We start from the raw sequence: 18,481 nt of genomic DNA, 5'->3' as shown, positions 1-18,481 counted from the left end.
GCACCTAGAACTGCATTTTAAAATGTGGTTATCAAACTGCTTGATAAAGGAAAGTTTTGACCTACTCATTTAGCTGCCTTTCTGCAACTCTTACCTAAATCAGGACGCTACTTTTCACCTCTGCAGGTAGATGCTCTTTCTTGCTCTTGGTAACACATAGTTGCTGTCGCTCAGTAGCATCCTGTTCCAGCTACCTTCCTTTGAGGGAAGATTTAGACTGGAGATTAGGAAGAAATTCTTCCTCATGAGGGTGGCGAGACACTGAAACAGGTTGCCCAGGGAGGTTGTGGATGCCCCCTCCCTGGAGGTGTTCAAGGCCAGGTTGGATGAGGCCTTGAGCAACCTGGGCTGGTGGGAGGTGTCCCTTCCAACCCAAACCATTCTCTGAATCTATGAGTGGGGTCTGTGGACTGAAGCACTAGCTCCAAAGCTAAGAAGTCTGAATGGAGTAACACACCAGTCCCAACACACCCAACACACCCAGTACCCAGCATCAAATGCAGATAAAACCAGTGGCTGGTAATTTGTGCTGTGGAATTAGGGAGTTTCAGAAGAGAGCTGTCAGATTCCATTGTATAACTCTGGTATGGAATGAGACAGGGCTAGCAAAAAGCCTGTGACACTGAAATATTGCTGACAGCAACCTTAACATGATTCACGAAGAAACAAACACCACCTTGGTTGTGAAAACTTCCCTGCATCACACTTAAATGGTTCTGGAGAACCTACAGAGATCCTTGCTTACCAATTGCTGCTTCTTCCCACCCCTGCAAACATGGGGACAAGGAACTTCGTAAGACAGTGTCCAACATGAGTTTTGTCCACTGAACCCTTTATATATCTTTTTTTCAGTGGTGCCCAGAGGTAGGACAAGCTGTAACAGGCACAAACTGGAACATCAGAAGTTCCATCTGAACATGAGGAACTTCTTTAAGGGTGGCAGAGTACTGGAGCAGGCTGCCCAGAGAGACGGTGGAACCTCCACAACTCACCTAGACATGTTCCCCTGTGACCTTCTCCAGGTGACCCTGCCTTGGCAAGGGGGTTGGCCTGGATGATCTCCAGAGGTCCCTTCCAACCCCTACCATCCTGTGATCTGCAGATCTGCTTCGGTAGCATTCCACATTTCCCCCAGGATTTGTGGTTGTCACTTCATTTCTAGTGTCTCAATCAAGGTGTAAAAAAACATGTGCAGAATCATGCTAATCCTATCCCAATCTAACCAACTGGACTAACTTCTGAGTTCTAAACTCCATTCCTTCTGAACACTTTCAAAGCACACTAAAGCATGGGCATGCTCAAACATATTATACCAAGGGAATTTTGTAGCTTGGAATCCAGTAGATGGAAATGTACAGCACACTGGGAGGAGGACTGAGGAGGCCGGGTGGTTTTTGAGGGGAATTTTCTGTTGCAGCTTTTGTGGTTCAGTTTTTGGAGGGGTTTGTGGTATTAGAGCTCTCCAACACCAGTCAAATTCAGAAGTGGAATAATGTAACAACTACCTGAATTTCACTTTACGTTGAGTTTTACTCATGAGAAAAAAAAATATTGGCTAAATCCAATACTCCAGCTTTCTTGCAGCACCCTTCAGGTACTGGAAGGCTGCTTTGGAGGCTTCTCTTCTCCAAAATCTGTTAAAGAAGTTACATGTATCCCAATACCTAGATATCAAAGAGATGTAGTTTTGTATTAACACAAAATGACAGATTCAGAGCTCTTACTTGGAGAGAAGCTGTGAGCTGGGGTTATGGTCAGAACAGGTCATTTTCTTTCAAGGTTATACTAAACTACCATAGAATTTTATACATAATGACTGGGGCTGCAATATTTGGTATTTTGAAAGCAATCACAGGCTCTATTTATTAAATTCAGAACAATATTTTATTAGTTTTGGTGTAATGATATAATGTGTTTGATAACATGCCAGCTTTTCAAGCTTTTTGAAGACTCCTGTAAGGAAGTTTTATTATTGAACCCAAAACCTAATGGGTGTCATCAGGCTATACTGCAAACCCAAGCTGTAATCCCTTGCTACAGCACACTTCACAGAGTCACAGAATGGTTTGGGTTGGAAGGAACCTCCAAAAGTCATCCAGTCCAACCCTCTTCGCAGTCAGCAGGGACATCCTCAACTAGGATGAGGTTGCCCAGAGCCCTGTTGAGCCTCACCTTGAATATCTCCAGGGATGGGGTCCCAATCACCTCCCTGGGCAACCTGTTCCAGTTTTGCACTACCCTCATGGTGGAAAACTTTCCTAACATCCAATCTAAATCTGTTCTTCTCTAGTTTGAAGCCATTGCCCCTCATCCTATCCCTGCAGGCCTTTGCAAACAGTCTCTCTCTAGCCTTCTTTAGGCCCCTTCAGGTTCTGGAAGACTGCTATTAGATCTGCTACTTACTGTCATGTAACTTCTTCATACTGTCAATAGGTATATTCAATTTGTTTATTAAATTATTAATCACAGTTTTCAACTGTTATTGAATTTATTTCACAGTTGCAAAAGTTTCTCTTTTAATTTACATAATTCTATTTAAGTGACATGCAAATTCACAGTGGTCAGAACATCGTTTAACTTGGTCAAGCATCACAGCATGAAGTCTTGTGATGCTTGTGACAGCATTATTATAAACTGGGGGTTTTTTATACAACTGGATTCAAGATTAAAATGGTTTAATCATTAATGTTTGTTCTCCCCCAAAGAAGGGCTGTTTGAGTTGTTAGTAACATTCCTACCACACTGAACTTCAAACAATAGGGTTTTTTTCACATGCAACAGGTGATCAATGGAACTTGTCCTTTAAGCAGTGACCTGAAGAAAACAAGCCAGCTGTAGCCAGTGAGAGCTGAGAGCAGCTCTTGCAGTTACAGCAGCCACCTCTGACTCAAAGTTCTGTGGAGGATTACAGTAGCCACGGGCAAATTAACATTTGTCCTGTTGAAAAAAACCTTTGCTCAATCCAAATTGTCACAGAATCACAGGCTGGTTGGGGTTGAAAGGGACCTTAGAGATCACCCAGTTCTCACCCCCCTGCCACAGGCAGGGAGACCTTCCACTAGACAAGGTTGATCGAGGCCCCGTTCAACCTGGCAGTGAACACTTCCAGGTCTGGAGCCTTCACAATCTTTCTGGGCAACCTGTTCCAGTGTCTCATCACCCTCCTGGGGAAGAATTCCTTCCTAATGTCTAACCTAAATTCAGCTCCTTCCAGTTTGAAGCCACTGTCCCATGCCCCGTCACTACGTGCCCTCTCCGGCTTTCCTGTAGTCCCCTTCAAATCCTGGAAGGCTATTCCAAGGTCTCCCTGGAGCCTTCTCTTTCCCAGGCTGGACAACCCCAACCCTCTCAACTTGTCAATTATTGCTATTACTTATTGCTTGCAGTGCTACCTTATTTCTACCCTTCAGTTTTACCAGGTGGCAGATACAGAGAAGGGAAGAAAGCATCAAATAATCCCCACTCTACCTTCCAAGGAAAGAGTTACAAGGCAAGGTGGGAAGAAGGAACAAAATCACATAGACAAATCTACAAGGCCACTACTGACCACAGATGAGGGAAGACTTAGAACAAGGCTGTTATACAACTTTCAGTTGTTTGCACAAAATGACTACTCTGCATTCTGGAAGCAATTTAAAAGTAGCCTTTGTCAAGCTGTTTGCAGATCTGTCTAATTTTAGAAGCTTTCTTAAGGACATTGTTGTATTTCATACAAGAATACAAATTGAGTGCAAATCTAGAGTGATGCTGGAATCAAAGTCAGTTATCAAATTCAACCTACAGTATTTGACTTCAGATTATTGGTATGGTCTAATTAAACTGTTTAATTGGTAACTCTGAGTTACACACTGCCCTCAGAAATGGGCTTGTCTCCTCTTTCCATGTTTCCCTGCAGAAAGTTTAATAAAGACTGGCTACAATAGTGTGCTGCAATTTGCAAAATAAAAAAAAAAATAAATCAGATGAGTATCCAATGTTAAGCTGTCTGATAATGCAAGAGAATTAATTTTGAAGCCCCACAGACATATTAGAAGATCTATATTCAGCACTAAGTCAGTGAAATAAGGGGAAAATGCTCTATGAATCTACGTGAGGCTTCTATTTTTAAGCAATATTTTTTTTCAAGGAATCCAGTTTTAATCATATTATCATACTTTTGAATTCTTCCTATCAGCTCAGCCGACCATGACCCCTCTCAGACAAGCCTCTCCACTACCAGTGCTGGCAGCATAGCCTTGCTGCTCATGCTCTGTGCTCTAGCTCAGATGTTGGTATCCCTCAGTGGGAAAGCAAAGCTCAACAAATCAGGAACTTCAGGCTTGTCTCAAAGCAAGAAGAAAATCTGCTCTCCCTCGTTTCCTCTCCAACACACTGGAAAAGCAACTCCTACGTTATTTCCACAAAGCAGCAGGTGAAAAACCTGACTAAACTTCCTTTCTGGCAACAATCTTGCCACGGGACAGGACTTAGTACCTTACAAAATGCTGTTCCAACCAGTTCGAAAAATACATGCATATAAATCACTGTAGCTGTTTATACTTGCTGAAAAATTACATGACAAGGTTTTAATTAAGTCTATCAAACACAATCAAGTGAAATACTACTGTAATTAGTACAAAATTTACTTAAACCTGTTTCAGTTTGAAAGTAGTTCCTGAGGTAAACGGAAATCAACTGACAGCAGTCTGCTCCCATGATACTGGATTTTAGTACAAAATCTGTCTAAAGTTTTGTGCCATTTATTACTATTTTTATAAAATTCACTTGCAAAGCTGTTGAATGGAATTACCTAGGAAATTCCACTTCCCTTTAAAAAGTTTGTCTGGATACTTCTCTTAGCTTTACAGATTGCAAAGCCAGTTTCAGTGGCCATTAATTGCTGCTGTCCACAGCCAGCTTGCTTTGCTCCCCAGACATCCCACCCTGCCATGCATGTCCAAAACAGTCCTTCAGTGCTCCCCATTTTTTAGTCATTCTTCAGAGGAAAACCAGGCTGAGATTTTTTTTCTGTTCTCAAGGTTCAGCTGCTCAGAGGAGTCACTACCGAGCAAACATACTTACCTCTCCTGAGCCTTGCTCAGGCTGGTCAAAGCACTGAACCCACACACCTTTTCAGTGTATGGACCTGTGCTTTGGCAGGGGGTTGGGCTGGATGATCTCCAGAGGTTCAGTCCAACCCCCACCATGCTGGGATCAGCTACATTACATCCCAAGTAAAAGAACAGCTAAGCAGTTTTATTTGTTGCTCTTCACAAGTGCACACAATCACTGAGGCTAGAGCATTAAGTGTGGAAGAGAAAAACAGCAGCAAGATGCTAGATGTTACCACAGTGCTCAGCATGCTTTTAAGGGACAGTGAGTTTTTTCCTGTTGCAGTTTCAGGCTATGGCAGTTTGTCTGTTCCTAGCATACTAAAAGCACAGAGCAAGTGATTAAGAACATGAAATACATAGCATTAGAACTTAAGGATCATCACTCCTGTTAAAGGTTGGCAACTAGAACCATTTTTAAAACAAGATACTTTTCAATCAGCTGGTTCAGGCACAGAGGTTGTAACCCTTCTACAACTACTCATAACACTCACAGGTTACTCACTGACATACTCTGTTTCTCCACAGGTGTTTTTTTAACTCTCCTCACAGAAGTCATCAGTCATTGGACTTGGGTTCTCAGCGTGGCATCAGCACCTGTATCGTGCCCTATCCAACTTTTACAGCACCCAGCCTGGCCTAAGCTTACAAATTCTACCACAAGTGACTCCAAAATCTGCTATGTAAGAAAAAGACTGGAAAACAGAGGTGGGGGGAAATAGGGAGATAACCCAAAAAAATAAAGCACTCTTCTAAAAAGCAAATATTTTGCATGGAGCAATGCTAAATATGCTAGCATATAATCATCTAAATCAAACACCTAATCCAATCTAATCAAGAACCTAAAGGATTTGTAACAGCATATAAAACATGTTCTTGCAACCTTTCTTTAGTACTACCTAGTGAATATGCTCTCACACACCAAACCCAGTGTGTTTGATAATCCTTATTTAACAGGTTTTTTTACTCAAAATCTGTAGTAGAAGGGAAATATTTTAATCACACCCTATCGGTACAGGCAAAAATCAAAGGGATTTAGAAATTATTTTAAATGAGAAAATTAGTTGCTAACTGGTTAAACTTTGGGGAGCTTGGTTGAGTTTAGTTCTAACAACAGAAGAGTAAAAGCTAAACAAACTCGTCACTAATCTCTCCACTTTTAAATAATTTAAAAAATATTAAGGAAAAAAGGGGCAATCTTTGTTATAGATCCTTGATGTGAAAAATATAAGGGAAAAAAAATGCAGTCCTTGTGATTGTAATTCACAGCCTGAGACTTCTGACCCGATTTCATTTATTTCCAACTATAATTTTTAGGATTTGGGTTTTGAAGTTCCACTGTCATCATATGGAAAAGAAAAATTAAAAAAATATTGCTGCACTTCCCAACTGGAAAATCCTCAACTGTATATCATCAAATCAGTAGATTTCACTTTAAAAAGGCACAAAACCTTCTGTGCAAAGAGAAAGTCAGAAAGAGTACACAAAGACAGAAAATCTCAGCAGTTTTCTCTGCCCTTCATAATAATCTATTACCCACGAAGAGTCTAGTAGAAACAAAAAAACTATTCAAAAAAAGGTGAGAAGCACTGCTTTATGTCTAAATTTTGGTTTTACCTCCCCTTCATTTCCCACTATTCAGGTAGAGATTCAAGCTTTGAGGAAAAGGCATGTTCTCCTCACTGATAACTTCCTGGGAAATAATTAATGAGAAATCAAATCAGACTGGGGAGGGGGGGAAGTAAAATTTAAAAAGCTTAGCAATACTTGCTCCCAAATGTTCCCTTCTCCTCCTCCCAGAGGCAAAAAAAAGATCTCTAACACTAAGCTTCAGATATCTCTGCAGCATAATTTCTACCTCACTTAATCTTTGACTCTGTATTCTCCCCCTTTTAGAAATGGTGCTAAAATACTTCACAACAAAAACCCCAAGTATTTAGTACAGTTATTTTCTTGCAGGTACCTCTCACTCCATCATGAAATACAAAATACAGGAAGAAAGTGTTGGAGGAAATAATTAGGTGGCATGGAGAGTTTAGAACAGATATATCCCCTTTTTGTGGGTGTAACTGTAAAAAAGGACTGCATGAGAAGGCTGGAGGAAGTGAAGCAAGCCCAGTGACCTAGCTAGAACTTATTTTTTTAGAGGGGGAACTGGAAGCTCCTTTGACAGGACTAAAATAAAACTTATTGAAACATTTCAGGCCTAGTGAGGCTCTTACTGCTCACTAATTTCTAGGCCATGATTCTTCAGAGTAAATTGGGGACCTGGTGAAACAATTACAGAGAATTGCAGTTAAAGGTACCTCAGCTGAATTAATATTTAAATACTTCCATCAAGTACTTGAATTCAATTGAACTTTAAAGTGTTTGGCACATAGCAAAAATCATTACTATTATTTAAAAATTAGGGGGGAAAAAAAATGACATGCTTGTCTTCAGCCAGTCTTTTAAACAGCAAACTTTTTAAGGTGAAATCTGAATATAAGTGATATTATATTGACAAATTTGATGATGATTTTTTACAGCATGTGTTGTAAATTGTAGCTTTAAAAAATGTAGCTTGAATTGTCTAAAAACCTGCCATTCTTCTGAGGTCTCCACAGTACAGGGTAAACAAAGAGTACACTCCATGTGTTCTTGCACTCCATTTTTATGCATTTTTTTTTTAACAGACATACCTCTCCAGTAAAACCATGCCTATATATGAGAGCATAGATAAAGTTAACTTCCAAGGAGAATCATTAAAGTTTCAGTTAACACTGATGCATTTTTATCCCAAATATAAAAGATGACGAATCTCTGCCACGCTTAAGCAGCACAATAATATTGGGGTTTAAGGTTTATTTTACTACACCAATATTTACGTGCTGCTAGGGCGGAACAAGTATGACAACTCTTCTATCCATCCACATGTCAGGAAGACAGAAAAATTTGTTAGTTACCTTCAGCTGCTTCTCTTCCTTAAATTTCTAAAGCAGCAAATAATGATTCGCATCTTTACTAGAGCATGCAAACCATGATGTGCTGCTAGAGGACTTTAAGGCCTCAAAACCAGGGCTGAAAAACCTAGGCAGCAGGTTTTTTATAGCCATAAAACCTGGAAATGAAGCTTGACTTAAAACTAGGTTTATTCATCCACCAACCTGCAAAATCAAGAATCTGTTATGATCCAGATCAATTCCATGGCTTCGAAGAAGAATACCAACATCTTTGAATGTTGTTTTCTTCCCATTGATGTAGTAGACAGAAGAATTATCTTTATAGGCAGTTCTAGATACATAAAATTTGCTGTCAGGAATGACTTCATAATCATCTCCTTCCTGTTTGGAGGAAAAATAAAGCCCAAAATCAAATTACTACAGCAGAGGTTTACCTCATATTTCACAGTTAAGCACAGGTTTGTCATGTTCAGGTTGTAAGTCAACTGCACTCTGGGGTCTAACAGGAGGGAGGAATTGTCTTAAAACTGCATATTGGGGGGAAAAAAAGAAAAAAGAAAAAAAGACTAAAAAAACACCACATTGACAAATGGGAAAAAAATAGCCCAAATAATTTAAATTGGATGGTCTTCATATTATGCCTCTCACCTCTAATACAAGTGATCACCTTAAAAATATTTTAATTTGTTCTCTTTACCACTTCTTCAAATCACAAAGGAAAAGACCTACTGCAAAGTTAAAGTGGCTGTACTATTCCACACTTGAAATTTCATATTAGGAAGCCTTGACTGATTTCACTGCTACTTGCATGTTAAACCTCCTCTTTTAGTGCTAAGAGAGTTACTTTCAGCTGAGTGTTTCTAAAGAGAAACTGCAGAAGATAAAAAAAGCAAAACATTAAAGATGTGACAAATATGACCTCATCAGCTTCAAAACGAGATCTCAAGCTTACCTACGAAGCAGCACCTAAACCAAAGCTGGTGCTATACTTGAAAAAGCTCAAATTGATGCCTGCTTTTTGAAAAGACTTAAACTGGCCTGCCACTTCCCCAGATTAACTCCCAAGAGCATAAGCAAACTGGTATCTGGTGTAGACAGAAGTGTTTTGGATCACACAGTTAGCTCCAAGATGTTAATAAAAAAATAAAGTAACAAAAAAGAATAAATCTATTAATTTTTGACTCTGCTTATTATACAAGAAAAAGGATCTATGTATAAATAAAAAATCTGCTTTATTAATCCAATTTTTAATTTAATGTACATTTCCCACTGATTTGACTAGCCCTGAACTCAGCAATTTACACTTTAGCTAGAATGTGTGGACAAAAATTCAATTTAAATTAAAAGGAAAGAAATTTCCTTGCAGTGTGAAACTTCAATAAATAACCAACAAAAAGGCCAGATGATTTTATCACAACAAAGTGGCAAAATGACGTTTATTTATATTTTTTGCCAACACTTTCTATTTCCTTCAAATAAAATATCAGGTTCTAAAACATTTAGTGGTAGCAGGCAATGTCCTGAATCTTAGCTGGAAAATCTGGTTTAAAATTGCAGTATGTTTAGAGTCCATAAGGTGTAAATAAGAAAGTTTCAGGTTCATTAGATAATATTTCTGAACCTAGAGAAGCTAAGATTGTTTCTACCTGGTTTGAAAAGTTTTGCTTAAATAGGTTTTATTTCTTAATATAGATGCTAATATTACAAACTTCAGCATATATAACATGCCCAAACATAGACTTACACATTTTAGAGGTCTTATTAATTTCAGAAATCAGTTTTATTTAATTGAGGTAACAGCTCTAAAATGACTTTTGCTTAAAATGATTATTACAAATTTCTACAGAGTTTTAATACAGACATATCAGGTATTAGTCTTGTAGAAAATAAAACAAAAATCCCCACTAATATTTTAAGAGCTGCACCATTCAATAGAGGAATTTAAGCTAATTAACTCTGAATTGATTTTTTTACCTCCTGAAGTTAAACGAATCATGCTCTGAAGTTTTCCCCATCTCAAACTAAAATAAGCAAATATTAAAAGCTTTCAAATCCTTAAATTAAAAAAAATATAAAAGTCTCCCCTGTTGTGACTAGAAGCATACCTACCTTGTCAATGATCTTTTGGAAGTGAATTTCTACAGAGCAACTCTGGATGTCCCTGTGTTCGTCAGAATTATGGATCAGCACAGAGAGTTTTTTGGATCTGATTTTTTGTGCTCGATACCCAAACACAAAAAGCATCGAATCAATGACATTGGACTTGCCACTGCCATTAGGCCCAATAATACATGAAAAACGCTGCATAATAGAAAGGAAAAAAGAAAGTTATGTCCAAATAGAAAGAGATCCTAGGCAGTGTACATCACACATTTCATTTATGAACAGCTTAAAACAGTTATTCCTAGTGCATGCAACTGCAGACCGATGATAGCTTAGTTTTTACTCTCAAAGGTAAAGTAGCACAAGTTCTTCAATTAAAAAAGTAGTTAAAGAAAAAAATAAAAATCACACCTCAGCTCAGCTTTCCAAACTTTAACAGAACTCGAAGAAACACTGTACTCAGCCAGCATGTTCACAAGGAAATTTCATGATTAGCCACCTCAGTCTCTAGTGGGCACTAAAAAATATTCTCATTCTTCAAACACACACCCCTGAAAGTTCTCCAGTAAACGAAATCAAGAGAAAAGTCTGGGTTTTTATGGGGTACTGACAAATTAGAATTATACAGGATCAGAAAGTTACACTTCACTATTTTTTTCTACTGGCCAATAATGAAAATTTAGAATTTCTCTATAAAAGTAATTCTAAAACATGTATTTTTTCATCTCTTGAGGTGAGCTTACATGAAAATGCAGGAAGAAATATTAACACACAGCAAGGTGAAGCATAGCTTTGTTTCAAAAATTAAGGTAAAAGAAATGATACCTTATGAAAAGGTCCCAAAGTTTTCTCCCCTGCATAGGATTTGAAGTTCTGGTTTACAATATGAGTTATCATGAGACGAGGAGCACCAGCTTCGTTGGTCATTGCTGGAGGTGGGGGAGGAGGGATGCTACCCAAAATCTCTTCTAAACTTCGATTATCAAGCACTTCATCTGAGACTTCTAAAAGCCATCCAAAATAAACAGAAAGGGAAAAACAAAACAAAACAAAAAAAATAACCAACCTCTAAGCTCCCAATGACTAGACACCTTTTAAAGCATTCAATTGGAAAAGCAAACATCATTCTATAGGAAGCAAACCTATAGTTTTGCCTGTAATTATTCTAATGAGCTGAGTGGAATTAAAAGTCTTTCCACCAAGTGAGTCTTTCAAAAGAGATACTTAAGATGTCCCACCGATACACCCGTGGGCTTCTTCCTTCATTATGTAATTCTTATTCTAACACACTTTAAGAGGCACTCTGCAATGACAATAGCTACAACCGTCACAATAAAGCCTACAAATCTGAACCAGGCAAAGCCTTTCTCATTAATAAGTGCAAAGCCACATTTCAAGCCTGCTCACAAGACACTCTGCAAGATTTGGGGAGCGCTGCACAATGCTCTGAAAGCTGTAATGACAGCACAACTGCTTTGCAAAGACAGGAAGTTTGTTACGAAAACAAACTGGCCCCCTGGATATCAGCTAGTTGTGAGCAAAGCAGCTTTTCAATAGTCACTAGCAGCTTTTTGCTTCAAATAGACTGAAGCTTTTACCACCAATTTCAGCATATTAATCCATTTGTCAAATACCTTGCTTTAATAATTGCATATCTGGCTACCCGAAAAGACACACACACTGCTTTTTTTCCCAGACAGTTTCAGCATAAACTCCAGATAAAAAACACTACTTCATGAAAGAGAAAGTCAAATCATTTTAAGAGTTAAGTAAATAAACTTGACATTTATTCCATTCCATGAAATCCCACACCACTGGCTTCATATACATCTGAAAAATCCTGCTGCTGTACCAGAATCTTTAAGAAACAATGTTAAAGATCAGGAATATGAAACAGGCTTAGAAAGGCTACAAATTGCTTTTGCACTTGTACTAAGTCATTGCTCCAAACACTTTAACTCTTTGCAAGGCCTCTTTTCCTCACCTAAAAGCAGTTCAAATTGGCCAGGAGTCAAGGCTTTCAATATTCCTTTCTAGAAAAGGAAGGATCAAATCCTGTCTGGGACAGTTAGTAAATTCAGCTGAAGACTGCTGCTAAACAAGCACTACAAGCTCACACCCCAGGAGAACCCCGATATCCAAACTCACCTTGTGGAGGTACCTCACTAGGCTGCCTGTTGTCTTCGTTTTCCACTTCCATGTCAGTGATGGGGTCCTCTAAGGGCTTTCTGCCTTTCCGATGGGCTGCTGTGGAGGATTTGGTGCTCTTGCTTGGCATCATCTTTCTTGGCTGTTCCATTCCAAGCAATCAGATTACTGAAGGGATCTACCTCCTTTGCTAGCAAACAAGAAAACCCCGCAATCTAAGCCTTCAGCTACAACCCCCCCAAGAAATATACCTACATGGTTGCCCAGATGCTTGACTAATTTAGAAACTCAAGTATTTTGAAGACAAAAATCCAAAAACTCCTCAAGTTTAGCCTCACAATGATCTGTTTTAAAATACATCCCCCCATCTCTAACAACGAATAGTCCCTAATCTGTAGAAACAGCACGAATCTACCTACTGAAAACTCACACAGCCACGTTCTGTGCAGTTTTTATGCTCAGAGAAAGCAACTGGGATGATGCTGGGGGAAAAAAAGAGTTAAAAACACATTCGCAGTAACGAACTGAGTAGCCATGTATCTATACTCTCTTGAAGTACTCTTTTACATACACGTTTCAGAGCTGACACACATTTTAACAGTCCACATTGAATATATACTTTATATAGGTAGACAAACAAAAAGACCTGCATAATTACAGCAAAGACTTGACTCTTGAACGGTTTAAGTCAACACACTCATTTCGCCAAAATATCACACAACCACTACTGCCAGCATTCAACGTTTAACAGAGAAAGCAAAAGAAAATACCTTCATCTGGTTGTAATGTTAAAGTTAACGGATCAAGAGCGAAACATTAACAAAAGTCCATCAGCTGGCACTGAAGCACAGCTCCCAAAATGTATAAATAGAAAGCAAACGATGAGGAGAACGACGGCTGCAGGAGCGAAAAAAAAAACCCTCTTCCAAAGAGTTTAAGTTGCAGCAAGTTTGCAGAAAAACAGACATGAGAAAGTTTACTTCTCACAAGATAAAAAAAACTGACGTGGTTAGAAAGTCATCTTACAATTGGTGCCAATCATTTGACGTTGTCAGACCTACCCCCAACCCACACTCTCATGAGAGTCCTTCATCTGGGACAATGGGGGAGGGGGGGAAATAAGAGAAAGAACTCATTTTAAGGCAATTTGAGTCTATGCCCCTGGTAAGAAGTGTTCCGCAATGGCTGTCTCAGACAATTACAGCCTCTCAAAGTCCCAGATTATTTTTATTTTTTTCCCCAAACCGCTTCACTCCAACAGAATTGTGCAATATAGACCTATTTACCTTACCAACCCTTCCCCCACCACCGACACTTCAACGGAATCAACAGGCATAACTATTTGACCTCAGCTTTTAAATCGCGATAAATCAGCTGCCACACACTCTCACGAATTTAACAAATTCGTGCCCAGCTCCTCCCCGAGGCAGCTCAAAGGTGTTTGTTAAAAGCATCTCTCCGCGATCCCCTGCCAAATGCCTTTTTTGTTACGGGGATGGCGAAAAAGCAAGCTAAAGATGGACAGGAAAGGCTTCCTTAAGAACAGCCGACTACATTTGAGATCGACAAGCCGTGTCAGTAAAAACTTTTGGGTTTGGTGTTTGTTTGTTTTTTTTCTTTTTTTAAACCTATCCATTAATCTAAGGAGTCCAGCTGCACCCGTGTCACGGTCTTTCCAAGTCGTTAAGGACCTTCTAAAGTTTTCTCTCTCACGCTTCAAGCATAGAAAGAGGAGATAGCAGTAGTGATAGATAGGTCCCTGCTTCGCAAGGCCATTAGAATCGGGCCCCTGTGCTGCCGAAACGTATTTCTGGACTTCTCTGTTCTAGATGGGTCTGATTCACAGTCCCCCGAGGCTCGTAAGGACACAGCGAGAACCCATGGCCTCATCCCCCTCCCCTCCTCAAACCCATCTGCCGCCACCAACCAGAACGGACACTCAGTCCGCTGTGACCCTCCAGCGCGTTAACCGAGAAGCCATCGGGCAACCCGGACCCCTCGGGAACAGCGCTCAGCGGGGCAGCCCCCGCCCGAGCGCCCGGGCCCGGAGAGAGGGGCTGCCACCGACTCTCGCTCCCTCGGGAGAAGGAGAAAAAAGGAAAAACAAGCTAGGGGACAGAGCCCACCGCCTCACTATATTTTCCCTCTCAGCAAGCCTTGCCCCAGCGAAGCACCCCAAGCACATCTCCACCGCCCCGCTCGCAGCGGGGGAAACCCCCAACTCCACCTGCCCTCAGGCAAACTACCATCACTTCAGCCCAAAAACCTTCCTTAAACTATCCGGCGCTGCCCGCAGAGCTGGTACCTTCAAGAACTATCAGTGTCCGGCTCTCAGCGAGGCTACAGGTCGCGAGTAGGAGCAGATGGCTGGGTCTCTGGCTGCGGCTCGGCGGCTTTCACACTCGAAAATGGCGCCCAAACTGCAAACTCGAACCGAAATTCGTTAGAAAAAGGCGCGGGGCATGCTGGGAAGGCAGGGGGCTGGCCTCCCGCGGGTTTGAAAGGGGGGAAAAAAAACCGGCCCGCTCAGCGCCATCTTGTTTTCCGTTACTGCGCGGACGGGTAGGGTGGGAGGCGAAGGAAGCGAAGTAAAGACCTTCGCTGAAGGGATTTTTCTTTGTGGGGGGAAAGAGAGGGGAGAGATTTGCCGTGGTTGTGTCCTCACGGTCGTGCCCACCCTGCCTTTAAGGGATTTATTTTAACTGCAGAAGTAGGTCAGTGGGCGGCGCTTGGTTACTCCGGCAACTGGACTGTGAGGTGGTGGGGGCCGGAGTGGCGGCCGAGCGGGTGCTGTCAGTAAAACCTTCCCAAAAATATAAAAAAAAAAAAAAACCAAAAACAACAACAAAAAAAAAAGGGATAAAGCGGTTTTAAAGCGGCGTTAATTAACGGGTGGCGTGGTGACGCCCGCGGGCCCCTGTCACCTGGTCGGGGAGGGCCCGTGAGGTGGCGGTGGGATGATGAGGAGGAGGAGAAGGAATTCTCGCGGGAAGTAGCCATAGAGACGGAGCCGCTTGGCTGCGGAGGGAGCGGGCAGCCGCCGCCTCGGTCCTGCCGTGGGGACGGCGAGGAAGGCGGGATTAGAGCGGGAGTACAGCCGGGGACGGGGAGCCGGCTGCTAAGGCAGCTGTCCCAGCCGCTCTGCGCTCTCCATCCCGCTGCCGGCGCCAGGTAAAGGCGGGCTGGGGTAGGAGGAGGCGGCAGTGATCTCCCCTCGCCGTTGGGGTAGGTCTGACTCACTGCCGTGGTGGGCGAAAGGGTCGGGACCGTGACCATCCCCGCTGGCTCGGCGTGGGAAGAGGGGAAGGAGAACTCCGGGAGACAGCCGGGCCGCGAGGTAAGGGCGGGGGAGTCTCGACCCCCGGCTCCGGACGGCCCTTGTAGGGAGCGGATACGGGTGCTCGCCTGGGGAAAGGGCAGGGGGAGGGCGGGTATCTGCTGCTTGGGAAGCTGGAAACTTTGAGGGGAAAGGGTCTGCTGGCAACGGCCGGAGCGGGGGCTTTGCCGGCAGTGTGGTGCCTGAGGGGTTGGTCGAGTAGCGCTGCGGTTCCCTCACAGTCACGAGCCAAAGCCGCCTGGGAGGCAGCCGTGCTGTGAGGAGCCAGCTCCAGCCATCTACGCCTCCCCATTCCTTCCTGCCGTTCCCTTCGCTTTGCCCCCGGCTCTTGCTCAATCTCTCGTCTCTGAATCTTGTCTCCTCGTTCAGCGGCTCCGGAGGGGTACCGGGTGACGCGGGGCAAGGGACCGGGGATGCGGTGTGAGACTAGGACCAAGAAGGAGTGTGAGGCTGGGAGGAGGAGAAGCTGAGACAAACTTAGCAAACTGCCAGAGCAGCTCCTCGTTATTGCCCCATCTTTTGTAAACTCTTAGTAAAATGCTTTCAGCTAACCTGCTGTTGGGCTCGTTGCAGAGCTGTATGTAGTGGGATGGGTAATGATGTACCTGTTGATGACAGCAGGTGAGTTATGCGACGTAAGGCTGAGCATTCAGCCTTTTAGGTTGGCATGAAGAGCGTTTAAGCCTTTTTCGAAAGTTATAATAAAATTCTAGTCCTGCCTTTGAAAGGAAAAAATCACAATTTTGTGTAGTGGGAGCAGGGAGGGAGTGCAAGCTGGAAACTTGACAGACCAGCAGATGCCTGCTGATACTTAGAGGGCGAAATCAAAGAAATAAAATGCTAAACACTACCAAGCAGCAACTGAAAAGGTGTGTTTGGCAAGGTCTGGTGTGCACAGCTGATAGGAACAGATAAGATCCATGCATCCAAATAAATATTGAGGTATTGTGTTCAGCAGAAGAGGTGCTTGCATTAAACTGGAGAAGGAATCCTTAATGCTGTTCTACTCTGTGATTTTTTTTTTTTTTTCTGTGTACCACTCTTGGAGTTTCTTTTTGGGCATTTAGTTTTAGGATTAGTTTAGGCACAGAGCCATGCATTGGATCAGCAGAGAACTTGTTGATGTATGTTGGAAGGGTATGTATGCAGGTGTGCGGCCACCGTGCAGAAGTCAAGGCCATGATGAAAAGGCTGCTTTTAACAAAATCCACTAACCTTAAAGTTTAGTACAAATGCACACCCCTTTGAAATGCCTTGATGATGAGACTCCCTATGCAGTTTTTGGATAAGAGGGGGAGAAGGAAATTAGACATTTGAGTAGGAGAGATTTAGTTACTAAAATAGAAATAACCTTTGTGTGTTTGTCAATTAAAGCAGAGTTGAAAATAACTTATTCTTCGGGCACAGCAAATTATGGTTTTGGGCTTCTATCCTTTTAATGAGTCTTAATTTGGCACACAGCAATTTTTATGATGAAAATTTTCCAGATTAAAAGGCCACATGGTGTGTCATCATGGGTTTCTCATAATGTACCTTCAGCTCTCTTCCTCTTGCCCTCAGTTCTTTCCATCTATCTGTGCTATCCAGGGACAGACAGAGGTTTTTGTTGTCACAAGAAGGGAGGGGACACCAGGGTGGGACCCCACCTTGGTGTCTTAGCAGGGGGGGGGTTGTCTGCTTAGGGAGTTAGTGTGTTGCAGTGAAGTATCATGAACATTACTTATAGGAGTGGATTAAATACTAAGATACTGTGTCACAGCAGAATTCTTTCTGTAGGATGGCTTTTTCCTCTGTTTCATCTCTCAGTAAGCATGAAATTCCTTGAAAAGTTTTGTGATTCCAGGTTTTCCCTTGCTACCTTCATGGCTTTATGTCAGCACTTCAGTGTTTCAGCCTCTAATGCTTTATCAATACATTCCTCACTTTTTCTTTAAATTGTCCTGTGTATTTTTACATAGTGATCAGGTCAAGTGGAGTTGGGTGCTGTACAAACAGAATTCCCTTTAAACTTAGGACTGCTTTGATGCTTATTTTTCCACAGTACTAGCCCAATATTGCTTCAAACCCTTTTATTTTGCTATTAATGTCTTCCTTCTTAATTTTGGCTACTTGTGTATGTGTTTGTTTTATTACAGTTAAAAGGTGCCTACCTCTTTTTAATAGTCCAGCTGAGCAACTGAAATGAGACTGAAGATTTCACTTCTGAAGGAACCCAAACATATCCTTTCTGTCAAAATTAAGTGTAGGACTAAAGCTTATTAATTCTGAACAGATTCTTTTGATCCTTAGCATGGATGTCACAGTAAAATATTTGTACATTGCAGATGGCTTTTTACTCTTCTTCACCTTGCTGTTCAGTGCAGTCTTTAAGGGCAATGTTTTAAAAGATGTTGAACACTTACAGAGTAAAAGCTTGCTTTCAGAAGCTGTCTTTTAAGTTTTTCTTTCTTTCCCTTTTTATTTGTAGTGACAAGCTAAAAGCTTTCTCAGATAGTAAATAGGGATATTGATATACCTGCTTGCTTGTTGTAAGACATACATGGAAGATGTAAACTAAATTCTAATTTTCCTGCTAATAAATTAGAGAAATCAACTTCTATAACTTATATGTCTATTTATACAAGATGTGGTGTTAATAAACCAGCACAATTCAATGATAGTTGGGTGATTTGCATTTGCATTGTGGACTAAGACCCTTCTAGAGATGTAACCCAACATTTCAGCTGTGCTTCAACAAAAATACATCATAGGAGTTACATTTTCACATGATTGCTTGCTTTGTTTTTTTGAAGAATTTCTTCCAGCTTCTCTTAACACCAAAGAGCCACAAAAAGGAATGATAGAATCATAGAATTGTTATG

At 41.5% G+C, this 18,481-nt stretch overlaps 2 protein-coding genes across 2 annotated transcripts in view; one reads left to right on the top strand and one right to left on the bottom strand.

Moving 5' to 3' along the window:
- The window catches only part of SMC4 (structural maintenance of chromosomes 4), a 40,473-nt gene extending 28,060 nt beyond the window's left edge, over positions 1–12,413 (bottom strand). Inside the window, exons 1-4 of the mRNA XM_054386198.1 lie at positions 12,284–12,413; positions 10,961–11,139; positions 10,142–10,333; positions 8,237–8,413 (exon numbers count right to left, since the gene is read on the bottom strand). Of these exons, the coding sequence (XP_054242173.1) occupies positions 8,237–8,413; positions 10,142–10,333; positions 10,961–11,139; positions 12,284–12,413 (678 nt within the window). The remainder of the gene's footprint in view (positions 1–8,236; positions 8,414–10,141; positions 10,334–10,960; positions 11,140–12,283) is intronic.
- A 5,388-nt stretch (positions 12,414–17,801) lies between these two features.
- The window catches only part of IFT80 (intraflagellar transport 80), a 68,629-nt gene continuing 67,949 nt past the window's right edge, over positions 17,802–18,481 (top strand). The window contains exon 1 of the mRNA XM_054385968.1: positions 17,802–17,838. Coding sequence (XP_054241943.1) covers positions 17,802–17,838 — 37 coding nt within the window. The remainder of the gene's footprint in view (positions 17,839–18,481) is intronic.

The sequence above is a fragment of the Indicator indicator genome, chromosome 13, assembly GCF_027791375.1.
Source record: "Indicator indicator isolate 239-I01 chromosome 13, UM_Iind_1.1, whole genome shotgun sequence".
In the NCBI taxonomy this organism is placed as follows: domain Eukaryota; kingdom Metazoa; phylum Chordata; class Aves; order Piciformes; family Indicatoridae; genus Indicator; species Indicator indicator.
This window is presented reverse-complemented; position numbering and strand designations above follow the sequence as displayed.